Source organism: Jaculus jaculus, chromosome 1 (genome assembly GCF_020740685.1).
Source record: "Jaculus jaculus isolate mJacJac1 chromosome 1, mJacJac1.mat.Y.cur, whole genome shotgun sequence".
Classification (NCBI taxonomy): domain Eukaryota; kingdom Metazoa; phylum Chordata; class Mammalia; order Rodentia; family Dipodidae; genus Jaculus; species Jaculus jaculus.
Genome location: NC_059102.1, coordinates 145,667,872 through 145,692,971, shown reverse-complemented (window position 1 = coordinate 145,692,971; position 25,100 = coordinate 145,667,872). Strand labels below are relative to the sequence as shown.

The 25,100-nt window shown below is 51.1% G+C and overlaps 1 protein-coding gene and 2 non-coding genes across 12 annotated transcripts in view; all 3 read right to left on the bottom strand.

Annotated features, from left to right (window-relative positions):
- Prrc2b (proline rich coiled-coil 2B) overlaps window positions 1-25,100 on the bottom strand; it is a 104,013-nt gene that overhangs the window by 7,818 nt on the left and 71,095 nt on the right. For 4 of the 10 annotated variants that reach the window (XM_045153091.1, XM_045153119.1, XM_045153103.1 and 1 more), the window contains exons 13-29: window positions 23,786-24,003; window positions 19,815-20,010; window positions 17,078-17,294; window positions 14,464-16,527; window positions 13,078-13,280; window positions 12,436-12,581; window positions 11,876-12,017; window positions 10,450-10,532; window positions 9,778-9,969; window positions 9,467-9,664; window positions 8,960-9,046; window positions 7,917-8,021; window positions 7,596-7,788; window positions 6,787-6,884; window positions 3,254-3,381; window positions 2,636-2,876; window positions 723-881 (exon numbers count right to left, since the gene is read on the bottom strand). In XM_045153091.1, the coding sequence (XP_045009026.1) occupies window positions 723-881; window positions 2,636-2,876; window positions 3,254-3,381; window positions 6,787-6,884; window positions 7,596-7,788; window positions 7,917-8,021; window positions 8,960-9,046; window positions 9,467-9,664; window positions 9,778-9,969; window positions 10,450-10,532; window positions 11,876-12,017; window positions 12,436-12,581; window positions 13,078-13,280; window positions 14,464-16,527; window positions 17,078-17,294; window positions 19,815-20,010; window positions 23,786-24,003 (4,670 nt within the window). The remainder of the gene's footprint in view (window positions 1-722; window positions 882-2,635; window positions 2,877-3,253; window positions 3,382-6,786; window positions 6,885-7,595; window positions 7,789-7,916; window positions 8,022-8,959; window positions 9,047-9,466; window positions 9,665-9,777; window positions 9,970-10,449; window positions 10,533-11,875; window positions 12,018-12,435; window positions 12,582-13,077; window positions 13,281-14,463; window positions 16,528-17,077; window positions 17,295-19,814; window positions 20,011-23,785; window positions 24,004-25,100) is intronic. The other 6 variants (XM_045153107.1, XM_045153124.1, XM_045153097.1 and 3 more) reach the window with 5 other exon arrangements.
- On the bottom strand, window positions 1,391-1,476 carry LOC123457786. Its single transcript, XR_006635155.1, has one exon. It is a non-coding gene; the product is annotated as a small nucleolar RNA SNORD62 (small nucleolar RNA).
- Window positions 7,048-7,133, bottom strand: LOC123457787. Its single transcript, XR_006635156.1, has one exon. It is a non-coding gene; the product is annotated as a small nucleolar RNA SNORD62 (small nucleolar RNA).

The window sequence follows — 25,100 nt, the reverse complement described above, 5'->3', positions numbered from 1 at the left end:
GGGGAATGGTGGGGGGAGGCTGTGTGAGTGTGGATGTGTGTGCCACAGAATGTGAGGAAGTCAGAAAACAACCTTGGGTGTCAGTACTGGTCTACCTTGTTTGCAACAAGATCTCTCATTTCACTGCTAGCTGGCCCTTAAGCACTGGGAGACTCCCCTGCCTTCGCCTCCCATCTTGCCACAGATGAGAGCTACTCCATCAGGCTTTATGGCAAGTTCTGGGGATCTGAACTCAGGAACTCATGCTTGCACAGGAAGTGTTTTACCCTACCGAGCCATTTCCGCAACCTCTCTCCCTTTTGTCAAGTTGTGTCTCACTCTACAGCTGAAGCCAGCTTCAAGCTTACAATCCTTTTGCCTCAGCCTCCCCAGTGCTAGGGTTACATGTGAGAGATTATCACCCAGCCTCTCATGATTTTTTTAAGGAGGGCAGAAGTAATTGTGCAGAGCCACAGGGAACTGGTCATACTGCCAGCAATTCCCAGGTGCCAGGGAGGCCTCTGTCTGCAAAGGCTCCACAGAGCTTCTCCCTGTTTGGCTGGGGCACTGACCCCATTTACCTTCCTTGTTGTCCTGTGGTCTCATACACACCAGACCTTGTCTTGTGACTAGCTTAAACAAGGAGGACTCAAGGTTTGGGGACTGAGGGAACCTATGTGCTTGGCCACAGTTCTGTGGCAGCGGCTTGGCCGAATAGGGACCTTTCCCAGGAGCACCTTTACCTCTCTGCTGGTGTTCAGGACTGGTGGCTGGGAGCCAGGTGGAGGAATCCTTCGTGGGGCCCCCACAGAGAGGCTCTGTCCCGGTGGCAGCTGAATGGACTGTGGCAGAATCAGCTGCTGCTGCCCAGAGCCATATCGAGGCAGCGGCATGGTGAGCTGCTGGGCGACAGGATAGTCAGAAGGCAGAATGGATGCTGGAAGGAAGCTAGAGCGTGCACCCAGGCGTGTCTGCACACAGCACTCCTAACTGGCCTCCTCCACGCCTGCACAGGGTTGTGTATCCTCAACCCTGTGTTTTCACCCCCCCACACACATGAAATGCCAGGAAGCCACAGACTCAGGCAGGGGCAGTGATGGGGCATGTATGTGACATGTTGCACTCAGCTTAGATCCTAAGCATACAGGCAGGGATGAGAAGGAGAAAGCAGAGAGCTCCCCAGAGGTGAAGGGTGATAGGAAGTGTACCATTGCATCCCTCTGTGTGGGGTACATATTGTGAGACGAGCTGTTCTGCATGGTGGCTAAAATAGGCAGCTGGGGTCTTGGGGTCCTGAAGCACACTAGACCAAAGAATGACAGTACCCAGACAGCCTAAGTGACCAGGGACTGAATCCAGAACAAGGGGGTGAGAGGGGGCAGCACAGGGGTACAGGGCTGGGCCACTTTGATCTCTCAGTCACTATCCTCTTCATCTCCCTGCTATTGAGTCCACAGTGGAGGGTCAGAAGGATCTATTGGAACTGCATCACTGAGACTCTGGCACCAGGTCCCTGGGGTACCATACTCTTGCTCAGAGCACAGCAGCATAAGGATGGAGACAGGGAGGACTTGCTGTCTTGGCGGTGAGTGCTGGCTGCTCTATGGAATGCAGAGCACCCTGGAGAAGCCCAAGGGCAACAGCCAAGTGAGGAGTGAGAAGACCCTGCAGAGCTAGCACAGCACAGGATTAGAGGATGGGAAATAGCTGACCGCTGAGGCCTCTGTAAAGGGAGAGGCAACAGAAGCAGCTGAAAGACCAGAAGCAAGACAGTTGGGGAAGCAGGACCGAGCATGACGTGGACTGGATGAACAGCAGGCCTGGGAGGGCACAGCAAGCTGGAGGTGTCCTAAGACATGAAAGCTGAGATGCTGAGGAGGCTGCTGCATGGGAGAGCTAGGCTGAAATGAACATGAAATGCTGGGTATGGTGGCGGGCTCCTTTCATCCCAGCCCTTGGGAGGCATTGGTAGGAGGACTGCCTTGAGTTGGAGGTCACCCTGAGACTATACTGAATTCCAGATCAGCCTGGGCTACCCTACCTTAAAAAGAAAAAGAAAAGAAATGAACACGAGAGTGACTAGTACATGGATAACCAGAAAATAACCCAAACACAGGACCCAGGGGCACCTCCATAATTAATGGAGGGGCTAGGCAAAGACAGAAAGAAAGAGGGTTTGAGGAAGCAGAAAGCAAGCAGGGAGGAATTCTGGACACAACTTGAAGGTCAGGAGTGACCACGAGGAGGTGCTGTGATGGGTGGGTCTGGATGGAATGTGGACAAGAGACTGCAAGCCAGGGGCCCAATGAAGGGCATGCCCCGCTCTAATGTCTGGCAACCACCTAAGATCAGTGGAGGGAAGACCAAGATCTGGCAAGGGGAACTTCTGCATACAGAGGGCAGGTTGGGCAGTTCATAGTGGGTGCTTAGAACTGGGGACATGGAAAAGTTTTAAGAGGAGTGAAGAGGAAGGACACCTGTCTGATTCCCATGCCCATGGTTCCAGGGAACAGAAGTCAGGACTTGGAATAAAGCAGTGACGGGATTACTCAGAAGAGGCAAAGTCCTAGCAGCTGAGGGCCACACAGAGTGACTGGCTGACAGCACACATGCCAGGCAGGTGAAGGGCAGGGGACCTTGATAGGATCAAACTGACCTGCGGAAGTTGGGAGTCCAGCATCTGGGAGGCGCCCAGCCCAGCAGCCTGGCTGAGCTGGCCCTCATAGACCAGGGCCTGGTTTCCACTCATGGGCTGGTAGGGAGAACCAGACTGGGGCTTCACCATCTCCAAGGGCTGTATGCCTGGGAACGCTGAGTATGGGGGCTTCAAGGCTGTGCCCCCAGAGAGGATCATCGTGCTTGGGGGTGACAGGCTGGGGTGCATATACACCTGAGACCTGCAAAAGCCAGACAGACATCAGGATTAGGTAGTGATACAAACATTGGCGGGCATGCTAGCAGTAAGATCCTTCCCCCAAAAGTGATTTAGAGGGTCTGAGCACTAGGAGTGAAATGAACACACCTGGGTAAGTCAAGCTCAGGAAGACCTAATGATATTGAAAGCTGAACACATCATGTGAACTGCAGGAACAGGAGGGGGAGGGTGTGTGTGTGTGTGTGTGTGTGGTGGGGAGTGGGGATGAAGAAGATGAGCTTGCAGAGGGAACAGAGAACACCTCCCCAGCAGTGCAAGGAGAATACCTGATACCCATCACTGTCCCCAACAGCAGAGAAATACATGCAGCCCAGTCTGAAGTCTGGGTTCTGAGCTCACCTGAAAGGCTGCAGGGAGCTGAAGATCTCCTGGGACTGGGAGACAGGGAGCCCGCCCCTCAGCCCAAGCTGAGCCTGGGCCTGCAGAGACGTGTGGAGAGAGATTGGGATCTGCTGGGCAGTGGCAGCCTGTGGATAGGAGCCAGGTAGTGACTGTAGTGTCCCCTCATGTACCTACTTCCCTGTCTCTACCTGCCCTGGCTAGAAAGGGGATATTCTAGCTTGTCTGACCTTACTTCCCCTGTTCTAGGGATAAAGACCATAGTAAAAAATTGGCAGCTGGAAGCCGGGCATGGTGGCACACGCTTTTAATCCCAGCACTCGGGAGGCAGAGATAGGTGGATCACCGTGAGTTCAAAGCCACCCTGAGACTCCATAGTGAATTCCAGGTCAGCCTGGGCCAGAAGTGAGACCCTACTTCAAAAAAGAAAAAGGCAGCTGGCTGGAGAGATGGCTTAGCAGTTCAGATGCTTGCCTATAAAGCCAAAGGATCCCGGTTCAATTCTCCAGGACCCACATAAGCCAGATGCACAAGGGGGCACATGCATCTGGAGTTCATTTGTAGTGGCTAGAGCCCTGGCATGCCCATTCTCTCTCTCTCTCTCTAATAAATAAATAAATAAATAAATAAATAAATAAATAAATAAATAAATAAATAAATAAATTGGCAGCTGCCCCAAGGCATGGTATATTGCTAACACTGGAATGTTACACAGCAGTGGGAATGAGTCCTAGCTACGTACAAAGGAGGTGAATGGAGCATGAAGAGATACATACAGGCAGTGTGGTGGTTCCGCCCAGAGTCCCAGCACTTAAAGGCTGAGGCCCGAGGATTTCTTTGAGTTCCAGGCCAGCCTGGACTACAGGGTGAGACCCTGCCTCAAAACCAAGTGGTAAGATCCAGTTATATGGATAAGCATGTTCAGGAGATCCCAAATGTGAATGGAAGCAGAAATATTTCAATCTTTTTAAAAAATTTTTTTGTTTATTATTTATTTATTTGAGAGTGACAGACAGAGAAAGGGGGGGGGAATGGGCACACCAGGGATTCCAGCCACTGCAAACGAACTCCAGACGCATGCGCCCCCTTGTGCATCTGGCTAACGTGGGTCCTGGGGAATCAGGGTCCTTAGGCTTCACAGGCAAGCACTTAACCGCTAAGCCATCTCTCCAGCCCGAATTTTTTTTTTTTTATTTTCAATCTTGGGCTGTAAAGATGGCTGAGCAGTTAAAGTGTTTGCTTGTAAAGCCTATCAGCTAGAATTCAAATCCCCAATACCTACACTAAAGCCAGATGGCATATGCCTAGAGCTCGTTTGCAGTATCAAGAGGCTCCAGTGCACCCATACTCTCTCCCTCTTATTAAAAAAAAAAGTCGTCCCCCCACCCCAGGTAGGGTTTCACTCTAGTTTACTATGTAGTCTGAGGGTGGCCTTGAACTCACAGCAATCCTCCTACTTCTACCACCCAAGTGCTGAGATTAAAGGCATGTGCCACCATAATAAAGAAAAGCTGGACTGGAGAGATAGCTTAGTGGTTAAGGTGGTTGCCTGCAAAGCCTAAGGACCCAGGTTCAATTCCCCAAGACTATGTAAACCAGATGCACAAGGTGGCACATGCATTTGGAGTTAGTTCACAGTGGCTAGAGGCCCTGACATGCCCTTACCCTCTCTTTTTCTATCTGCCTCTCTCTTTCAAATAAATAAAAATGAAATTAAAAAAGGCCAGGTATGGTGGCACAGCACTTGGGAGGCACAGGCAGGAGGATCGCTATGAGTTTGAGGCCACCTTGAAATTACATAGTAAATTCTAGGTTAGCCTGGGCTAGAGCAAGACCATACCCCATAAAACCCAGGTTCAATTCCTCAGAACCTACATAAGCTAGATGCACATGGAGGCGCATATGTCTGGAGTTTTTTGCAGTGGCTGCAGGCTCTGGCACCTGGCATGTCCATTTCTCTCTGTCTGTCTAATAATAAATGTATTGAAGCCAGGTGTGGTGGCATACACTTTTAATCCTAGCATGCAGGGGGACAGAGGTAGGTGGATCACTGTGAGTTCAAGGCCTCCCTGAGACTACATAGTTAATTCCAGGTCAGCCTGGGCCAGAGTGAGAACCCTACCTCAGAAAACCAAAAATAAAATAAAATAAAATAAAAAGGGACAGGGAAGGGCTAGAGAGATGGCTTAGCAGGTAAGGCATTTGCCAGCAAAGACAAAGTACCCAGGTTCAATTCCCAGAATCCACGTAAGCCAAATGCACAAGGTGGCACATGTATCTGGAGTTTGTTTGCAGTGGCTGCAGGCCCTGACACATCCATTCTCTCCCTCTTTCTCTCTCTAAAATAAATAAATTTTTTTTTTTAAAGGGCTGGAGAGCTGTGCATGGTGGTGCATGCCTTTAACCCTAGCACTCCGGAGGCAGAGGTAGGAGGACTGCTGTGATTTCGAGGCAACCCTGAGACAGCATAGCAAATTCCAGGTCAGCCTGAGCTAGAGTGAGACACTACCTCAAAAAACAAAAACAAACAAGCAAACAAACAAAAATGTCCTAAATAAAGTCAGGCCAGGCATGATGGCACACACCTTTAATCTCGGCACTCAGGAAGTTGAGGTAGAAGGACTGCTGTGAGTTCGAGGCCACTCTGAGACTACATAGTAAATTCTAGGTAAGCCTGGGTTAGAGTGAGACTCTACCTTGTAAAAGAGAAAAAGAAAAGAAAAAGAAAGAAAATATTCTGGGAAGGGCTGGAGATATGGCTTAGCAGTTAAGGTGTGTTTGCCTGCAAAGCCAAAGGACCTCACGTAAGCCAGATGCACAAGGGGTTTGCAGTGGCTGGAGATCCTGGCATGCCCATTTTCTCTCTCCCTCTCTCTCTCTCTCAAATAAATAAAAAGAAAAAATAAAAATATAAAATAAAATAAAAAAGAAAAAGAAATGGCTCAGCTACTAAGGTGCTTGCCAGTAATGTCTAATAACCCAGGTTCAATTCCTTAGTACCCAGTAAAGCCAAATGCACAAAGTGATGCACACATCTGGAGTTCATATACAGTGGCTAGAGGCCCTGGCATGCCAATTCTCTATCTCTGCTTGCAAATAAATGAAGTATAAAGGAAGGAAGAAAGGAAGGAAGTAAGAAAGGAAAAGGGGGAGGGAGGGAGAGAGGGAAGGAGGAAAAGAAGGAAACAGGAAAGAAAGAAGGAAGGAAAAAGAAATATTCTAACCCTGTACAAAAACCAACATCCTGTCTATTTCTAAAGTGGCCTCCTCCTAAGACACCCATGCTCAGGGATGCCTGTCACCAAACAAAACCACTGCATTGCAGCTGATCCCCAGCTAGGACAGCAAGGGCTGTGAGGAGGAGACCAGGGAAGCCTGGAACATCTTCTTCACGCCTCCTTGTCTCTGGTGGAACCCTTCCATGAACACCCTCTGCCATGGTGTGTTAGGGCTGGGCATGGACTGCAAATGAGGAAACAGGATGACAATGCCTAGGCTGCACTGACCTCTGCCACCCAGCTTTCCAGTCTCACCTGCTGGTAACTCTGCTGCTGAGGTATCGTTTGAGGAACCAGACGGGGCTGACTTGCAAACATGTGGCCATCCAGGTATAAAGGTGGGAGGTGGCTGCCTGGAAACAGAACCCAGAGAAGGTGGAAAAGGATTGAGACTCACTGTAGCATACAGCCAATTTCCCCAGGGAACTCGAGGTTGCCTGGTTCTCTGCTGTAGTGCACATCTCAGGAAAATCTGCAGGGCAGTGGGCTCTTTACTATGGTTGAGGGCTGCCTTGGTCTCTCAGTCACTGTCCTCTTCATCTCCCTGTTATTGAGTCCACAGTGGAGGGTCAGAAGGATCTATTGGAACCACATCACTGAGACTTTGGAAGCTGAGCCCTCAAAATCCCTTGGAGCACCAAAACAGTAACAAGGTTGATTGCAGTAGAGGCAAAAATAGCTGCCAGTGACAGAGGGCTCACCAGCAGCAAGACCCTTCCAAGCAAGCCCTTGCTTCATGAGTGTGGCACCCTGGCCCACGACCAGCCTACTTCACCTGAGAGGTGGGCTGCCCACTGGGGAGTCAGCCATGACCACCGTCATGTCCTCACAACTCCCCTTCCCCAGCAGGTGGAAAGGCCACCCTATGGTTCCCCAGTCTTGCTTCCCACATTCCCACAGCAGGGAAGGAAGCAGGACTCGCAAACTGCCAGCAAGGGAGGTCATGTCCACATGGCCTGGAAACAAGTCAGTCAAGGCACAGAGGTGGTGCTCAGGGCATTAATCCAGCACTTATCAATGACACCCAGAGAAAGCACCCAAGCCTGGCTCAGGGGATGTGATACCTGGTATCGAAGCAGAAGGTGCTACAGAAGCCACAGGCATGGGTGGCATGGACACTCCGCCAAAGGAGCTATAGTTGACCCCACTGGAGGCTCCCACAGAGGATGGAGGCTGGATGCCAGAGCCTGCACCTCCTGGAGAGCTCTGCTCTGGCAAACTGGGGGAGTTTTCCCAAGCCTTGCGTGCCGACTCCATCTTTGAAAGCAAGAGGAGGGGTGGGACATAGATTACTACCAAGGACATCAGCAATCTAAGTCACAGGGTAGAGGGGCTCCTCCCTCCATCTCTTCATAAGCTGTGATGTCCAGCTGAAGGCTAGTTACCTTCAGCGTGAGGTCAGCAGTGGGGAAAGACATGGGGGAGAGGCCGATGGCTCTCTGGATGTGGTGATCTCGCCGGAGCATGGGAATACTCTGTGTCAGCCCTGCCTGGAGAGAGAGAAAGGAAGCCTTAGAGCACAGGCTGAGGCAATGAGGCAATGGCTTGTCCAAGCACATTTTAGTTTCAGCCACATGTACCTAAGACCAGGGCCACCTGCCTCCATCAATTTTCTTAGCAGAAGCCACCTCCACACAGTCATGTCCCATACCACAGAAAGAGACTAGCCACTGTCAGGGAAGAAACTGGTTCAGCAGGCACCTATCACCTGGCTTGGACATGACCAGGTCCAGATAAGAAAAAGTAGTGGCTGTCACTCAGCCCCTTAGGAAATTGAGAACGAGGGCCCTCCTAACATGTGAGAAATGCCACGGATCCCTCCTGCAGAGCCAGTCCAGTAATCTCAAGTCTCAACCATCCAATGCTTGTTGGTATCCTAGAGCACTAACACTCCTTAGAACCTCTTGAGAATGGTGCCATAATGGTCCTCCCTCATTCTGCAAATTGACTGAACAGTGGACAGAGAAGTCCCCAGAGCCTGGCCTAAGATCAGCGCATCCCCGAGCAACCCACACTACTGCATACCCTGCTCCTGCATGCACAGGGCCCAGGGGACCACGGCATTCAAATGCACCATAGGACTTTCCAGTAAGGGGCACTTTGCTTTACCACTGTCTTCAACCAGCTACGAAAAGAAACAGGGGCTGGGGACATGGCTCATTGGTAGAGTGCTGGCCTATAACACACATAAGACTCTGGGCTCCCTCCCCAGCATGGGGACAAGGGGTTCTGAATCTGTCTTGACCATAGCTGTCACATGGGGAAGATTAGACCCAAAGAAAGCCAAAATAACCCAAACTTTAAGAATGACAGCACTCCACCTAAGGGTCACAAAGCCAAGGTATAGCTAGAGACAGTCTCATCCTACCCAAGAGGCCTTACTGCAGTAGGTGGACAGGCAGAGCAGGAGGAGGAAGCCTTGACTTACATTACTAGCCAAGGCATCCTGAAGTTTGACGACCGGATTCCCTGCAGGACCAGAGGCAGAGCCAGGTGGCAAGGTGAAATCAGAGTCCTGGAACAAAAGGGCAAACAGTGTCTAAGACCCACTCAGTTCACCCTTCTCCAACCCCATATCAAGGCAATCCCACTATGGTGACTTAAAGCCCAGTACACAACATTCACTGGAGCAACACGTGAGGAAGATGAGCACACACGAGAGTGGAAGCCACTTGACTCCTCTCTCCTTGCCCACTGCTACCGGCTGGCCCGAGAGCCCGGCTACAATCAGCAAGGCCATCTGTAAGGCAATCCAATAGCACCTGCCCATCTCTGATGCCATACCAACACTCTCCCCAGAATGGTGCTCAGCTCCTGTCCTCCTGCTTTCTAGGGGAAACTCCATCTAAGCCTCCACCTTTCTAAGTCTTCCCCCTCCCCCCGCAAAAAACCAAAAAACAAAAAACAAAGAAGATGACTCAAACCGAAGGCTCACTTTTGGATTGACTCCAAACTCAATGGGTGGCACAGGCAGCACGGAGTCCACGTGAATTTCCACCCCATTAACAGGCGGGACGATGGCCCCTTGTAGCCGCTCAGTCCCCTCTGAGCCCTTTCTGTTTTTCAGAGACCGCTCATTGCCGATGGGTCCTGGTCTGTGCTCCTTGCTCTGTCCTGAGCCTTGTTCTGAGTCCTTGGTGGGAAAGCAGAGGCTGAGACATACGATCTCTAGCTCCCAAGGAAGCCAACAGGACAATGGCCCCTTCCCCCAGGCCTTGGCCACCATGAAGGGTACTTCCAGGTTACCTTTTGCTCAGCCTGTTTCTGAGCCTGCTCCTTGTGGCTGTCAGCCTTGGATTCTGCCAGACCAGGCCCGCTCATCTCCTCTGGCTTCAGAGTACCATACGGGGAGCTGCGCTGTGAGGAGGTCGCGGACGACTCCCGAGACTCGGCACTCAAGTCAACACCACTATCTCCCTGGCTGCTCTTAAAACCCTGCTGTGCAGAGCACAAAGTGGGTTAGAGCCCTGTCCCCGACTGCACAGCACAAGCCTCCAGGACACAAACTATAGCATGGGCACACCTCCCATCCACCTGCCCTCCAGAGTCCAGTCGTGATCTTGTTCCTGACTTGCCTCTACTGGTGCCCATGGCACACCCAGCTGAATGAACAAAAGCACCAGTCCTGCCCAAACTCGTGACCACCACACTACGTGTCCTAGACAAGACTGGCAAACCCAGCTGAGACCAGCTCAGAGGTGGCCTTCAAGTCAGCTGCCTACCCAGACAGCTCTCCCTTTTACAATCCTTCTCTCCCTGCATATGCAGGAACCACACACGGACCAGAGACCAAGGCTGAAGAGGCTGACAAATCCGGGCCTGTGGAAAGGCCTCTGGTACAGGCCCAGTGGCCACGGCCCAGTGGTCAGTGCACATACCCCAGCACTGAGGCAGGAGAGAGGTGGTGGCGGCACTCACCTCAGTGGTACCAGGCTCAGTGCTACTGAAGGCAGTAACAGCTTTTCTCCACGAGTCGCTGGCTGCACCCTGCACAGGAAGGGCTGCCGAGGAAGGGAGACAGAGAGTCAGGGCATCAAAGAGGGATGAGCAGTCTGGAAAAACATGAGCTTGTGATTTCCTTTCCATTGGAGTAGAATACCAACTGAAAAAAAAAACAACAAGCTCACAGAAACCCACCTCCCCTACACGTTCTCCACACCCACTAACAACATGCCTTAGTGAGCAGATCTGACACACACGAGCTGGCAGACAGCTTCTCTGACACCATCGGACTTCAATAACCATACTTCTCGGGAGCTCAGTGACTATTCTGGCTTTTATTCTATACTCTCTTTTATTGCTCCAGTTCTCCGTTATAACTTATGTGTGGTTGAAGCTCTCTCACTAAAACTACCTGTTTCTAAATGTGGCAGCTTCCATCGTCTTGGAAAAGTCCCAGCAGATACAACTCAGATTTAATAAGCTCTGCAAATCCAGCAAAAGCCAATGATCCTCCTACCTCAGCTTCCTGTGTGCTGGAGTTAAAGGTATGCACCACCAAGCCATAACAGGACATTAAAAAAAAGTATTTATTTATTTTAGAGACAGAGACAGAAACAAAGAGAAAATGGGTGCACCAGGACCTCTAGCCACTCCAAGCCACTCCAAGCCACTCCAACGAATGAACTCCAGACACCATGCCACCTTGAACTAGGCTTTGCAGGCAAGCACCATAACTGGTGAGCCATCTCTCCAGCTCCATTTTTGTTTTGACTTTTTGAGGTAGGGTCTCACTGTGGCCCAGGCTGACCAGGAATTCACCACATCATCTCAGGATGGCCTCAAACGCACGGCAACCCTCCTACCTCTGTCTCTCAAGTGCTGGGATTAAAGGCGTGTTCCACCACACCTGGCTCCAGCCCCATTTTTAAATAAAATTTAGGGAAATGAATTTGCTAAGAAGGAAAGACAACCACACTCTGGTCTTATGTTTGTCTTCCTTCAAGAACAGAGTGTGTTAAGGGGACATTCACAGGACTTTCTTCCTGCCTTATAAGGAAGGGCAGTCCTCAGCATCCTTGCTGAGTATCTGCTGTTCTTCTACTGGTTAAGAAAATAGTACAAGGGGCATGGGCAAAGAAACTCAAGCCCTTCCTGAATAGTCTTGGCTCGTGGGAGGTCCTCCTTCAGGGCACTGATGTGGAGAACACTCTGCTACTCTCTGTACTGGAGCAAGCAAGGGAAGTGTTACCCACCTGAGAGCAGCAGAACAGTCAGCTCAAGGAGCATTCAACACTGACTCACTGCCGAGCCCATGAACAGGGAGGTTCCACTTGCACCCCTGGTTCAAAGGCAAACTCCCTGGGAACAGCCCTGGCTCTAGTGAGCTGGGCACCCACCTCACCTTGACTGCTGTTCTCCCAGATCTCAGTGCCAAGGCTGCTGCCAGGCATAGCCACGTCACCTTGCTCCAGGCACAGGCTGTTTTGCTTTTTAGCAAATCGAGGAGGAATACGTGAGGAAAGCCCTCGGCCTTTGACAGACACCTACATGGAAAAGGAAGTGATGCAGTCTAGGCCAGGGCATGAAGGAAACCAACTCTCCCAGGAAAGTACCCCAACCACACCACCTGAATGAGCTCAGAGTGCCACCGACATTCACCTCCCAAACCTTGGTGGCAGGAAACACTACCAGGTCAACCAGATCATCTCAGGAACAGGCCGAAAGTCAATCGAAGTGGTTTTTGTGTAGTGTATAACTACAAACATCTTAACACAGGGCTCCTACCTCCAGATTTGCAGGGACACAAATCACCCACCCAGGATGGGGTGCAATGGAAGGACTATAGGCTTAACCCCATTTTAGCCTGCTTATGACTCCTGTGGACACAGGTGGCAGGTGCAGGGAAATACCATCGGCCTGATAAACATTCCTACCCTCCTGACTCCCTGGCTCCTGACTCACCTGAGCAGCTTGCTCCTTCTTTCTTCTTTCCTCCTCCAGCAGGCGGCGCTGCTTCTTGGTCAGGACTTCAATAAAGCCTTCACCCACCATGGAGCCCACTTCACTCTCTTCCCCAGGGCTGGACCCACAGTTATCAATGATGGCATCTGAACCAATGTTACAAGAAGGAATGAAGCTTCCATTGGAAGAAGACAAGTCCCCCAACTCAATGAACACCTGATACAGATATGTAAGTCCGACTTGACTCAGAAGGCCAGATAGCACCTAGTTGAACACTACCAAGGATCCAGTGGAAACTTGGATAATGCCAGCCACCCTTCTCACGTCCTTGTGGTTTTGACACACTACAAGCTCAACAAAGATGCCCAGGCAGCACTGTGGTGAAGGGACCAGTCTCTGGAGATGGAGACTCTTAACCCAGTTCTGCCCCTACTAGCTATGTGGCCTGGACACACCACTGAGCCCCTAAGCCTTGGGGAGCCCATCTTTAAATCTGGAAGACTACAGGGCTTTCAGGGAAGCTCAGCAAGGCTGACAGCATCATGAGGCAGAGTCTGACCTGTTCTGCACCCCACTGTAGCCCCAGAAACTGACAGTGCAAAGGGAACCACCCACTGAGGGTCTTCCTAGTCTCAGACTCACTTCCATAGCCCAGGTCAAACTGTTTCCGGGCCTCTTCCTGCTCACCAGCCCTCTGAGCAGCCAGTGCAGCCTCCTTCTCAGACTTCTTACTGGTGGCTTCGGGGCTGTCAGAGCTGGCATGGGTAGCACGCTCCAGGGCATAGGATGAGTGACTGCTCCCAGTGCTGCCACCAAGACCGCCAGGCAGAGCCTCATCTGGAGACCTGCAAAGAAAAGAGGATCCTATGAATTCACAATCACCCAAAAAGGCTGAGCAAGAGGGGGAGAAAACAAAAAAACAAAAAACTGCACTGCACACAGCCCACACACAAACACAGCAGCCAGACCTAGGTCCAGTTCCTTCCACAGAGCCCAAAGGAATCAAGAATGCTTGCCAGGAACAGCGTTGCCTGCACAGGGGAAGGCTGCTGTCACCAGCCGTCCCAGCACTCCACTCTCCTCCACTGCAGGCTGACTTTAGCAGCTGCACAAGGGAGAGGAAGACGGGAGTACACTTGGGACAGGATGGCCAGCCTTCTGCTCTGACCCGGGGACTGAAGCGTCTGCAGCCCAGGCTTCACCCAGCTGCCGGACGCTAGGCACAGCCACAGTGCCTTCAGGGGCATGGAGCATGGTCACACCAACACATGAAAGAACAGGCACCCTCCCAGGTCTCCTGTGAGTAGGAATATCCTGGTTCCATGCCCTGAGTTGTAAGAAGGACAGGAGAGGTGAGGCATACTTCTCTGCAGGCCTCTGCCACACCATCTGGCACAGACCAGGTAGTAAGGCCACACTTTCCTCACATAGGCAGCCTGGGGCAATGGCCAACACCTAGCCGACTGCCTACCTGGAAAACTCTGGCTCCAGAAAAGACATGCGCACTAGCCACAGACAGCCTGCTCCCTCTGTTCCTGGTGGCTCTGGACATGTCAGGCAGCAGTGGGGAAGCCGAGCCACATGCAGGCAAGAGCCACTTCTGCACAGCCAGGAGGCCAGTGATGCCCAAGCAGGAGGCTGCCTGGCCAGCTCTGAGCAGAGCAAGCTGACGGGCAGGCCTGTGCTCACCGGGCACCACACACAGGCAGCAACCATCACTACAGGGCTCCAAGAACATAACTGGAGGCTGAACCTTGGGGACAGGGACTGGTACAACAACCAGAAGAGAGCCACCAGGAGTAAGAGGTAGGGGACACTTTGGTTTGGTTTATCAAGCCACAACACCAACAACGACACACCATGAAGAAGCAAACAAGCAATGCAGGAGCAGGCGATGGACACGCTCACATGGCAGCCAGGGCCACCTGGCCTAGAAGGCTGCCTGGCCTGGAGGGTGTGCATGCATGGACTCAGGTGCTGCTGCGATAGGACAATGACACAGGACCTGGGATGGTGCTGGCATGTTACCTTTTGGCTTTCAGAGGCGTCCCACTCTGCTGGCTCTCGCAGCGGGGGGAAGTCTCACCCCCACCTGGCCTAACAGGCTTCTCCCCAAACCCTCCCGGCTCCAGCTTGCGACTCTGTCTGTCAGCCAGTGGCCTCTGGCTGGAGAAGCTCCTCTTGGCCAGCTCCTTCTTCTCACCCAAGCTGGCCCCAGACAGGCCACCATCCCCTTGCACTTCAGGCTCAGTCGTATGGCCTTCTCGCCGTTCCCGGCGCTCACTGAAGTCACTGCTCTCAGAGGCTGTCTCCCACTCTTCATTGGCATGATCAGAAGAATTCTGGTAGGAGAGCTCCGGGGACCTACGGCCCCCAGGGCCACTCTTGTCACCAGGACAAAGTTTGGACCTGCTGGGCCACTGACTTGACAACAGGTGGGATTCCTCCTCAGGTCCCCACAGGCCCAAGGACTCTCGTTCTTGGCGGAGGCGTCGAAAGCGAGGGGGCTTGTCCTGGCGTGGGGGTCGCCTCCTGCGGAAGGGCCTATTTTCTGGATTTTCAGGATCTACCCCATGGTCATCTTGGAAAAAGGACCTTTTGTCCTCCATACGGCTGTCCTCAAAAGCCCTGCTGCCGAAAGTGTCAGAGTGTCGGTAGGAATCTGGGGCATAGTCTCTGTCAGTGGTGCGTCGGGCACTGCAAGAATCAGGGGTGCCATACTCGTGCCAGTAGCCACCTGGACTCCTGCTCTGCCAGTGGGGTGGTTCTTTGGCTATGAAGGTTCTGCGCCCATATCCGCAGTTGCTCAGCCGGGGCGGGAGTGCTCTCCCACAAGCCCGGGGTCCCCGACTCCGGGCATCCAGGCTGCTCTGGTCCTCGGCATAAGTTCTGTTGGAGCGCCAGGAATCTTTCTTCTCCTCTCTCTCCAGGAGTGTGCCTTCGTTACCAACCTCCGAGCCCCTCTGCCGTCGCCGCTTAGGTAGCTCTTCATACTCGGAGCCCTCACTGTGGGTCTCACTGGCGATGCGCCGCCGGGGCTTGGCTCTGGAACAGTCTTCGGGTAGGGGGAAGTCCCGCAGGCCTCGGCCACGGCCACTGCGCTGACTGCTGCTGTACATACCACGGGTCCCGAGGACACCTGAGCCACACAGGCTGTTTGTGTTGCTTCCCGCTGGCCTGCCTCGGAAGGTGAACTCTCTGAACCCACGCCCCCGGCTGCGGGTCTGTCCTCTGGCCCCGAAGGCCTGCTCCTCGTCAATGAAGATCCAGTTGTTTCTCTTGGTGGGAGGAATGTCACCAGACTCCCGAGGGGGTCTGCTCTCCCAGGCCTTGTCAGGCTTTGTGCCCTCGTCCACCTTGCTGGGCTCATAGCCAAACCCAGCCCGGACAGCAGTTTTGTCCTCCAGGGAAGAGGGGGAGGCATTGGCTAGAGCAGGATTATTTTCTTCATCCTCATCCTCTTCAGCCCTGCGGACAGGCTCCTTCTCTGTGGCCAGCTGTGTGCTCTCCTCCCCGAACCCCTGCTTGACCTTCTCGAGCCCCTTCTCCTTCTCCTTCTCCTCTACCTTGAGGGCCTTGAGGACTGGTTTCTTGATGGGTCCTGACCTCCTGGTCCTGCTTGGCTGCTCCTGGTGCTGACTGCTGGTGCTCCGGGGCTCAGGTGTCCACTCAGGCTCTTGGGTTGGCTTCTTGGGGCTCCCTTCTTTCTCCCAGGAGGAGACGTGGAAGGACGGCTCCTCCCGGGCTACTTCCAGCTCAACACTGTTGGCTGTGTCAGTGGCCTTTGGCTGGTGGACAATGTCCCAGCTGCCATACTCTGACTTTTTCTCAGCTGGGACAAAGTCAGGCTCCAATGGGGGACACCTGAGGTTTGGGGTGTGACGCCCAGGAGCACCCACCTCCTGAACATTTTCCTGGGGTGGAAATAAAAGCTCCTGGCCTATTCTTTGAGAAGAGATACAGTTGTCAAAGTCTGCTTGGGCCTTCTTGTCAAAAGCACTCAAGTACTCCTCCCCTCTCTCCTCAAAGAGATCGCGCTGGGCACTTATGCCCCCTGACTTTCCGGGGGAGGCAGAGTAAGAGCTTTCATTCCTGAAAAGGAACCAGAAAAATCAGTCAATGTGATTGGAGCTTGGTTCCTGGTTTCCATGCTGAACAGAGCTTAGTTCTTTAAAGAAAAAAAAATGTTTTTAAAAAAGAAAGAAAAACACAAACAAACATTTGCTCTATCTTTAAACACGTTGCTCGGTGGCCCCTGGAGTCCGTGAGCGCGGAGGAGGCAGTGGCTGCCAGGTGACTCAATGCACCACCCTGGAGACAAGAGAGGAGCTGGCGGTCCCGGGAGCAATGAACAAGCTGGAGCCTGGGAGTCCATGAATCTAGGCCTGGGGATGGCTGAGCTAGCTATCTGCTCACTCGGGAGTGAGCCCAGGTGCTTAATTTCAACTCACCTGCCTGTAAGACCCACCCGCTATGACCACAGTTCGGCGACCATGGGCTCCTCCTGGCCTTCAGCCTGGCCATCAGAAAGAGCTGCTCACACCAAGCATCCAAGCACATCTCCCACACTGCTTCCCACCTCCCCTGGGCAGCGTTTCTTGGGACATTAGGCCTGGAGCCTTCCCTCACCCGCAGGGCTTACCTGACACGCATGTCCACAGTCAAAGTGTCTGCCGACTTCGGGTGGGGGAGTGAGTAGCCCTTGCTCTGCAGTGCCATGTAGCCTTCTGGGCTCCAGACAGGGGCTGGGTCCACAGCAGTCACTTTCCTGTCTTGCAGTGGGGGCACACAGCTCTGATCTTCAGAACGACAGCCTGTTCCACTGAGGGGCTCCTGGGGCATCATGGGTTTCATCAGTCCTGAAGAAGGCAAAAGACCAACTGGGGTCATCTAATTTAGAAAGACGGCAGCAGCCTCCAGACCAAACAGCCTCAAAGAAACAGCAGTTGTCAAAATTGTCACATAGTCACAGCAGCCCACCTCTTAAACATCTGAGTCCTCACACTAAACTGTTTTTTCACCTGACATGCTCATAACCCTAGAGAGCCAAGCTTGGTTCCCAGAGCAAGAATGAACTAGCACATGAAAATCAGGGACTTATGACTAGAAGAACTGGTTACAGACAGCCATTTCTGCACCCACAGGGACACGAAGAGCTTTGTGGTTCAGACTTGGAGATAAGCCACATCCCATACAGCACATGTGAACCAGCCAGCTGGCTCTCAGCCACATCCCATCCTCATGGGAAGATATAGATAGGAATGTGGCTTAGCTTCCTTCTATCTCTGTCTCAAGATGGACAGCAACACCCAATGCTGTATGTGGAAATACGGGCTCTATCAAGGAAGGAGGGTGTGGTATCTGAAAACAGCAATACACTGTGAAATGAGCTACGTTGATTGGGCTGCAGATTACATGCTGGTCCTACTAGCTGTATCTAGCTAGGACCCTGGACAAGCCATGCCCATCCCCAGCCTCTCCACACCTAGGAGCTTGCTCTTCAGCAACCTCTCAGAACCAGGGGTTAGGCCTTCTTGTGATTGTGAAACACTACTCTAAACAAATGGCCTCTGAAAGCACATTAGAAAGCTCAGGTCCTTTGCTATTGGAAACTGACCAGGGCAGGACAAAACTTTAGCCCAGTGGGGCATGGTGGCTTGTACCTATAATGCCAGCATTCAAGGAGCTAAGGTAGGAAGATTGCCACTCTAGGCCTAGGTAACAGTGTGAGACCGGGTCTCCAAAAACAAACATATGAACATAACAAAAAGAAATACTGGACAGCTTACAATAAAGACTTTACAGGGCTGGAGAAATGGCTTAGTAGTTAAGGCCTGCAAAGCCAAAGGACCCAGGTTTGAGTCCCCAAGACCCACATAAGCCAGATGCAGAGGACACATGCATCTGGAGTTCATTTGTAGTGGCTAGAGGCCCTGGCTTGCCCATTCTCCCTGTGTCTCTCTCTCTTCTCTCTCTGACTGCCAATAAATAAATAAAATTTAAAGTGTAAATACCTTAAAAAAAAAAAGACTTTACAAAGCTATAATCTTATTAACTTAATTATGCACTTATTTGGTGCTGGAGTTCCCAGGGCCTCATTCATACTAAAATGATGGGCTCTACCACTAAACTATACTACTTGTCCTCATGGTGATCTTTTACAAATTTTTTTATTGTCAGCTTCCATGACTACATAAAATAAATCTCATGGTGATTTTAACACACCCTTCAATAATTACTCAAGGGGATAAAAATTTGTAATGATACAGAAATCTGTACAATACAATCGGCAAGGATGACTGAGTGCACTACACTCAACAGGGTAACGTAGATTCTTCTCAGGCTGGGTATTAAAGAACACCCACGGGGCTGGAGAGATGGCTCAGTAGTTAAAGCAGCTTGCTTGCAAAGTGTGACAGCCTGTGCCCATGTAAAGCCAGATGTACCAAGTAGCAAATGTATCTGGAGTTCATTTGCAGCTCAGGAGGCCCTAGTATACCCACTAACTCACATACACATTCTCATTCTCTCTCAAATAAGTGCCTACGACCCTTGCAAACTGTAGTATCTGACCATGATGAAACAACACTGGAAATGAATCATAAAGGTCATTTATAAGCCATTAGTAAACTAGTTAAAACTAAACTAGTTTTAACTGGGCATGGTGGCGCATACCTTTAATCCTAACACCCAGGAGGCAGAGGTAGGAGGATTGCTGTGAGTTTGAGGCCACCCTGGAACTACAAAGTGAATTCCAGGTCAGCCTGGGCTAGAATGAGACTCTAAAAAAGAGACAAAGGATTGAGGCTGAAGAGATAGCTCAGTGGTTAAAGGCACTTGCTTCCAAAGCCTGATGGCCCAGGTTCAATTCCCTAGTACCAATGTACAATGAGTGGCACATGTATCTGGAGTTGACTTGCAGTGCCAGGAAGCCCTGGTGTGCCCATTCATATTCTCTCTCTCTCTCTCTCTCTCTCTCTCTTTACCAGGTAAGTAAAAACATTTTTTAAAAATATTTTTAAATTTTTATTTATTTATTTGAGAGAGACAGAGAAGCAGATAAAGAGACAGACTGGGCATGCCAGAGTCTCTAGGCACTGCAAATGAGCTCCAGATGCATGTGCCATCTTGCGCATCTATCTGGTTTACATGGGTACTGGAGACTCAAACCTGAGTCCTCAGGCTTCATAGGCAAAAACCTTAACGGCTAAGCCATCTCTCCAGCTCCCAAGAACCTTTTTGTGAGGAACATTATTGTGCTTTTAACTACAAAATTTAGACCAGTCACATGACCCCACAGAGACCAAACTGGGCTCTGGTGGATCTAATTTTTGAGGTGCCATCTCCTTACTCCCCATTTGTCTAGGCGTGGTACTCACCCGAAGGATGCAGGGCTGAAGGGTAGAAGTCCACAGGGGTCCGAGTGGGTGGGATACGTGGGTCCATGTAGGAGGGCATCATCATCCACCTGGGGTCAAAGCCCAGCATCTGGGGGTGGTGTGGGTAGAAGGTGCGCTGGGGGTGGGAAGGCGGAGGGTACACGGGCTGCCAGTGCTGCATCTTGTACAGCTGTTCCTGGCCAAGAAAGAGGACCAAGTTAGCCACAGGCTTGGGGACATACACATATAAATGCTTCCAGCTCCCAGCTCTCTAACAGGGGACACTGAAAGCCCAAGAGAGGACCAACAGGATGGACATCTGTTCAAAGGGACCATTAGTTGATTACAGGTTTAGGCTAGGGTCCTTCCTTGAAGCTGGACTGACAGCTATAACGTTATCACCTTGGATCCCCCATCAGACTAGGCTTCTATGAGGATGAAGCACTTTACTGAATTAGAGCAACATGCCTCCCAGGGAACCTCCAGACACACAGCTTTTCTTTTCTGTAGCCACCCAAGGAGGGTTGCCATCCCTTCCTTTCTCCTTACAGGCCCCTTCACAAATTTTCTTTTTTAAAAAAATATTTTAATTTTTATTTATTTATGTATTACAGACAGAGAGAGGAAAGGAAGGAGGAAGGGAGGGGGAGGGAGAGAGAAGGGGTACCCAAGGGTCTCTAGCCACTACAAACGAACTCCAGATGCATATACTACCATGTGCATCTGGCTAACATGGGTACTGGGGAATTGAACCTGAGTCCTTAGGCTTCTCAGGCAAGTGCCTTAACCACTAAGCCATCTATCTCTCTAGCCCCCCTTCACATTTTCTACACTCAGTGAAGTTAAGTTTTTCCCATTCCACATGAGAACAGCCTTCATAAGAAACATGAGAAGAGCCTTCAAGGTCATCTCCTACTCTCAGTCTGACCAGCAAGGCTATATATAGGATCCTGTGGGATCTTGTCTGATCTGCCTCCCTGGCTATACTTCCATGACATCCCCTATATTCTGCTCCATCGAGTGCTTTGGTTACTCACCAGACCATGGTACATTCCAGGCCTCTGGCTAAGTAAGACACTCCTCTCCCTTCTGTGCCTAGATGGGGTTCCCAGCCCAAGCTCTGGGAAGCAGGTCCCTGATCTATGCTCCCACGAACTGCCTCTACAGCACTCCCTGGCTTTGTGGCTGGTTTCCCTGACTAAACAGGAAGAAGCCATGCACATGTGATTCACTGTGGTACTGTGCTCCTGTGGAACACCAACTGCACAAATTAGAAGGGACTTATTCAAAGTGGCTGGGGAGATGGCTCAGCAGTTAAATGTACTTGCTTGCAAAACCTGATAGCCCAGCTTTGATTACCGAGTACCCACATGAAACCAGATGCACTAAGTGTACATGCATCTGTAGTTTGTTTGCAGCAGCAAGAGTCCTGGCGTATCCATATGCATTCATTCATTTTTTTCTCTCTCACACAAATAAATAAGTAATATATATAAATAAAGACCCGATCTCTACCAGGGACCTCGGGTACACGAGCCCTGAATCCATATCCCACTCACAACCAAGTCAAATTCAAAGGACGAACTTGTCAAGGGGCCTCCAGCGCTCTCATCACTTCTGAGGAGTACTGAATCAACAGGGACCACTGACGGAAGACTGGAATTGCTAATCACCCAGCTCACACAACTCTTCCGGGTTAGACCCTAGGTCCCAGGGACTGAGACTAGCCAGGCTGTCCTGCTGCTCTCAGACATCCTTCTACTCTTGAGGAAAAACCACCACTGCCTCCCCCAGCCCTACAAAGAGCTGTCAGGAACAACTGCTGCTTCTGTGACAGGAGGAGAAACCGAATCCCCCTTAGTACTACAACTCCAAGCCGAGGAGCAGCCACATGGTGTGATACTACAGTTCTATCAAAGCACAATCCATGCAGCCACTGGGATGCTTCCTGGGGCCACAGGCAGAAGAGCAAGGGTGTCAATTTTACTGGAACTTACAGGGGATCCTGGGAAAATGTCTAATACCTCAGTCTGCTTGTCCAGACCACACCTATTTTCAATCTTTTTTTTTTTTCTTAATTGTTGTTTTTGTGAGATAGAGTCTCACTGTAGCCCAGGCTGACCTGGAATTCACTACATAGTCTCAGGGTGGCCTCGAACTCTCAGTGATCCTCTGCCTCCCAAGTGCTGGGATCAAAGGAGTGTGCCGCCATGCCCAGCTCTCATTTTGTTTTTTTTAAGGTAAGGTCTCCCTCTAGTCCAGGCTGACCTGGAATTAGTCTCAAGGTGATCTTGAACTCAAGGTGATTCTACTACCTCTGCTTTACAAGTACTGAGATTCAAGGCATGTGCAACCATGACCAGCCTAAAACTTTTTGTTGTTGTTCTTGTTTTTCGAGGTAGGGTTTCATTCTAGCCCAGGCTGACCTGTATTCAAGGCAATTCTCCTACCCCTAACTCCTGAGGGCTGGGATTAAAGATGTGTACCACCACACCCACCATGAATATCCTTAAATTTATTATTCTTTATTTTTGAGGGGAGAAGGGGTTCAAGGTAGGGTCTTGCTCTAGCCAAGGCTGACCTGGAATTAACTGTGTAGTCTCACAGTGGACTCGAACTCACACAGATTCTTCTAACTCTGCTTCCCAAGAGCCAAGATTAAAGGCATATGCCATCATACCCGGCTATTTTTATTTATGAGACCGGGGCGGGGGGGGGGGGGGAGCATGCTATGGCATCCAGCCATTGCAAACAAACTCCAGACACATGTGGCACCTTGTACATCTTGCTTATGTGGGTCCTGGGGAATTGAACCTGGGTCCTTTGGCTTTGCAGGCAAGCACCGTAATTGCTAAGCCACCTCTCCAACCCATGAAAAAAAATTTTTTTAAATATCTTAAAATCTAATTATTTAATATCTATTTGAGAGAGAGAAAATGGACATGCCAGGCCCTGTACCCACTGCAAATGAATGCCAGATGGATGTGCCAACTTGTGCATCTGGCTTACATGGGTACCGGGAAACTGAACCTGGGTTCTTAGGCTTCACAGGAAAGCACCTTAGCCACTAAGCCATCTCTCCAATCCTTATAACAGTTGCTCTTTTCTTTCATTTATTATTCTTTTTTGGGGGGTATGGGGGAGACTGGGGACTGAACTTAAGGCTTAGCAAATGCTCACCATTGGGCTATATCCCCATTCTCATTTATTACTGCTCTTTAAGAGGTACAACTGACCAATGTGATCATGTATACCTTAAATTCCAGCACTAGGGAGGCTGAGGTTGGAGGATCAACATAAGTTTGAGGCCAGCCTGGTCTACAAAGTAAGTTCTAGGTCAGCCTGGGCTAGAGACAGACCCTGCCTTTAAAAACAAAAGTACAACTGTCAATGAGCTGCTTCAAGCAAACAAGATCACCAAGACACTGGGACCAGCATGGTTCCAGCTGCTAGCCATCGGGGACAGAACAGTGGTGATGACTTGCTCGCAGGCATCACTGCTGCAGCTCTCTGCCCTGCTGGGCACACTCTTCTCTGACTACAAGAACTGAGCTACGACGAGTATGCATGCTGCTGGTTGAGAAGGGCTGTTAGGATGGGAGCCCGTACTCCCCAGTCCAAACCCTGTGATCCACAACCTCAGTCCAAAGCTGACATAAATCTCTCTGGGAAGTCCTGAGATGGGGCATGAGGCTTCCCTCAGCCTCAGAGGCCCCAGGCAGTCCTTCCACTTCCAAGCAGTGCCGGAGGGGTGCTGCTCTAAAGGAAGACATGCTCCTCCAGCTAAGCCAGTGCAGTTCAGAGCAGGGACCACCCAACACCAACAGGTAACAGGAGCCTCCATCATGTGGAGACCGTCCACAGTCACCCGTTTGGAAGTGCAACCCTGACATGTACACTGGGGGCTGGTTGCTGTTTCTTTAACCTGGTGGCAGAGGGGCTGAGCAGTCTGTTCCATGTTCAGGTCTCACCTGCTGCTGTTGCTGCTGCTGGCGCTGGAACCGAGGAGGAAGGGACTTCTGGTACTTGCTGAACTCCTGGGCAGGGGACCCGGAGTCCCTGGCCTCCTCCTCACTGCTGCTGCTGCTGCTGCTGCTGCTGCTGCTGCTCTGGACTGCGGCAGGGGAAGGAGTGGATGCCTCTTCTGAGAGCAGGGTGGAGGCTTCCTGGACAGGGAATTCTGGCGAGCCTAGGGAACAAGCAGGCAGAAAAATGCCATAATGAGGTCATAAGAGCTTGGCCAGCAACATGATGAAAAGAAAGTTTTTGCCTGCTGCCACACACATTCCACCATGGGAATGTTCACCGCCACTGGTCCATACTACATGCTCCAGACACCCGCTCGTGGATTCTGCACCAAGCACAGCAAGCTTCACCCACCACCATCCAGTATGCTACACACAGCTGGGTTAACAGACTCTGCTAAGTCACAGAGTAGCCCCAAATTCAGCAACCACCCACATAGTCATCATCCAAACAGAATGAATTCTGCACATCACCAGCTAGATGACGTTGGTAATTTTGTAGCCTCCCTTGTTCATTCCTACATCTGTAAGAACAATAGCCACACCACACCTACTCACAGGACTTTTGTGAAACTGAGAAAACCCACACATCATACTAGAAAGAAGGCCTGACTAAAAGGCCATGCTCAACAAAGCAACTGCTGCCTCCATAAGCAGTGCAGGACCGTCTTCACATGAGTGCTAAGGATCAGGAAGTTAAGGATCAGGAGAAGCGCGACTGGGTTTCTCTGGGGACTCTGGCCGAAAAGCTCTAGCGGCTTCAGACTGCCATATGAGAAGCTGCCAGGGCCAAAAGTAACAGCCTGTGTCTGCTAAGGAGTTGATGGGGACTGACTGAAGGGACTTCAGAGAGTACTGCTGCTGGGCTCCTGGAGTGGGTCCCTGTCAGTGTTAGTTGCTCAGTACTGTTCCCTCTTCTGCATCCACACAACCCATTCTGTTTGGAATGATGGCAAGGAGGAGTCTAGTCCAGCAAGTGGACAGGCCTCTTTCATTGCCTACACAAGGGTCCCATGCTTTGCCAACATCCTGTCACTGCTGTCACCTTTTCAGAGCAGCAGTGACGACAGCAAGACCACGAGTCCCAGGGAACAAACACACGCTCTGTCAGCTGCAACCTGTGCTACATGCCTCACATAAGGCACCTCATGTGGCTCTTGGCACACTGGCAGGAACCTATATGCACAACTTACAAATGAGTAAATAGGTTCCAGAGAGAAGAGGTGCTTCTCTAACTAGTATAAAAACATTGTTATGCCAG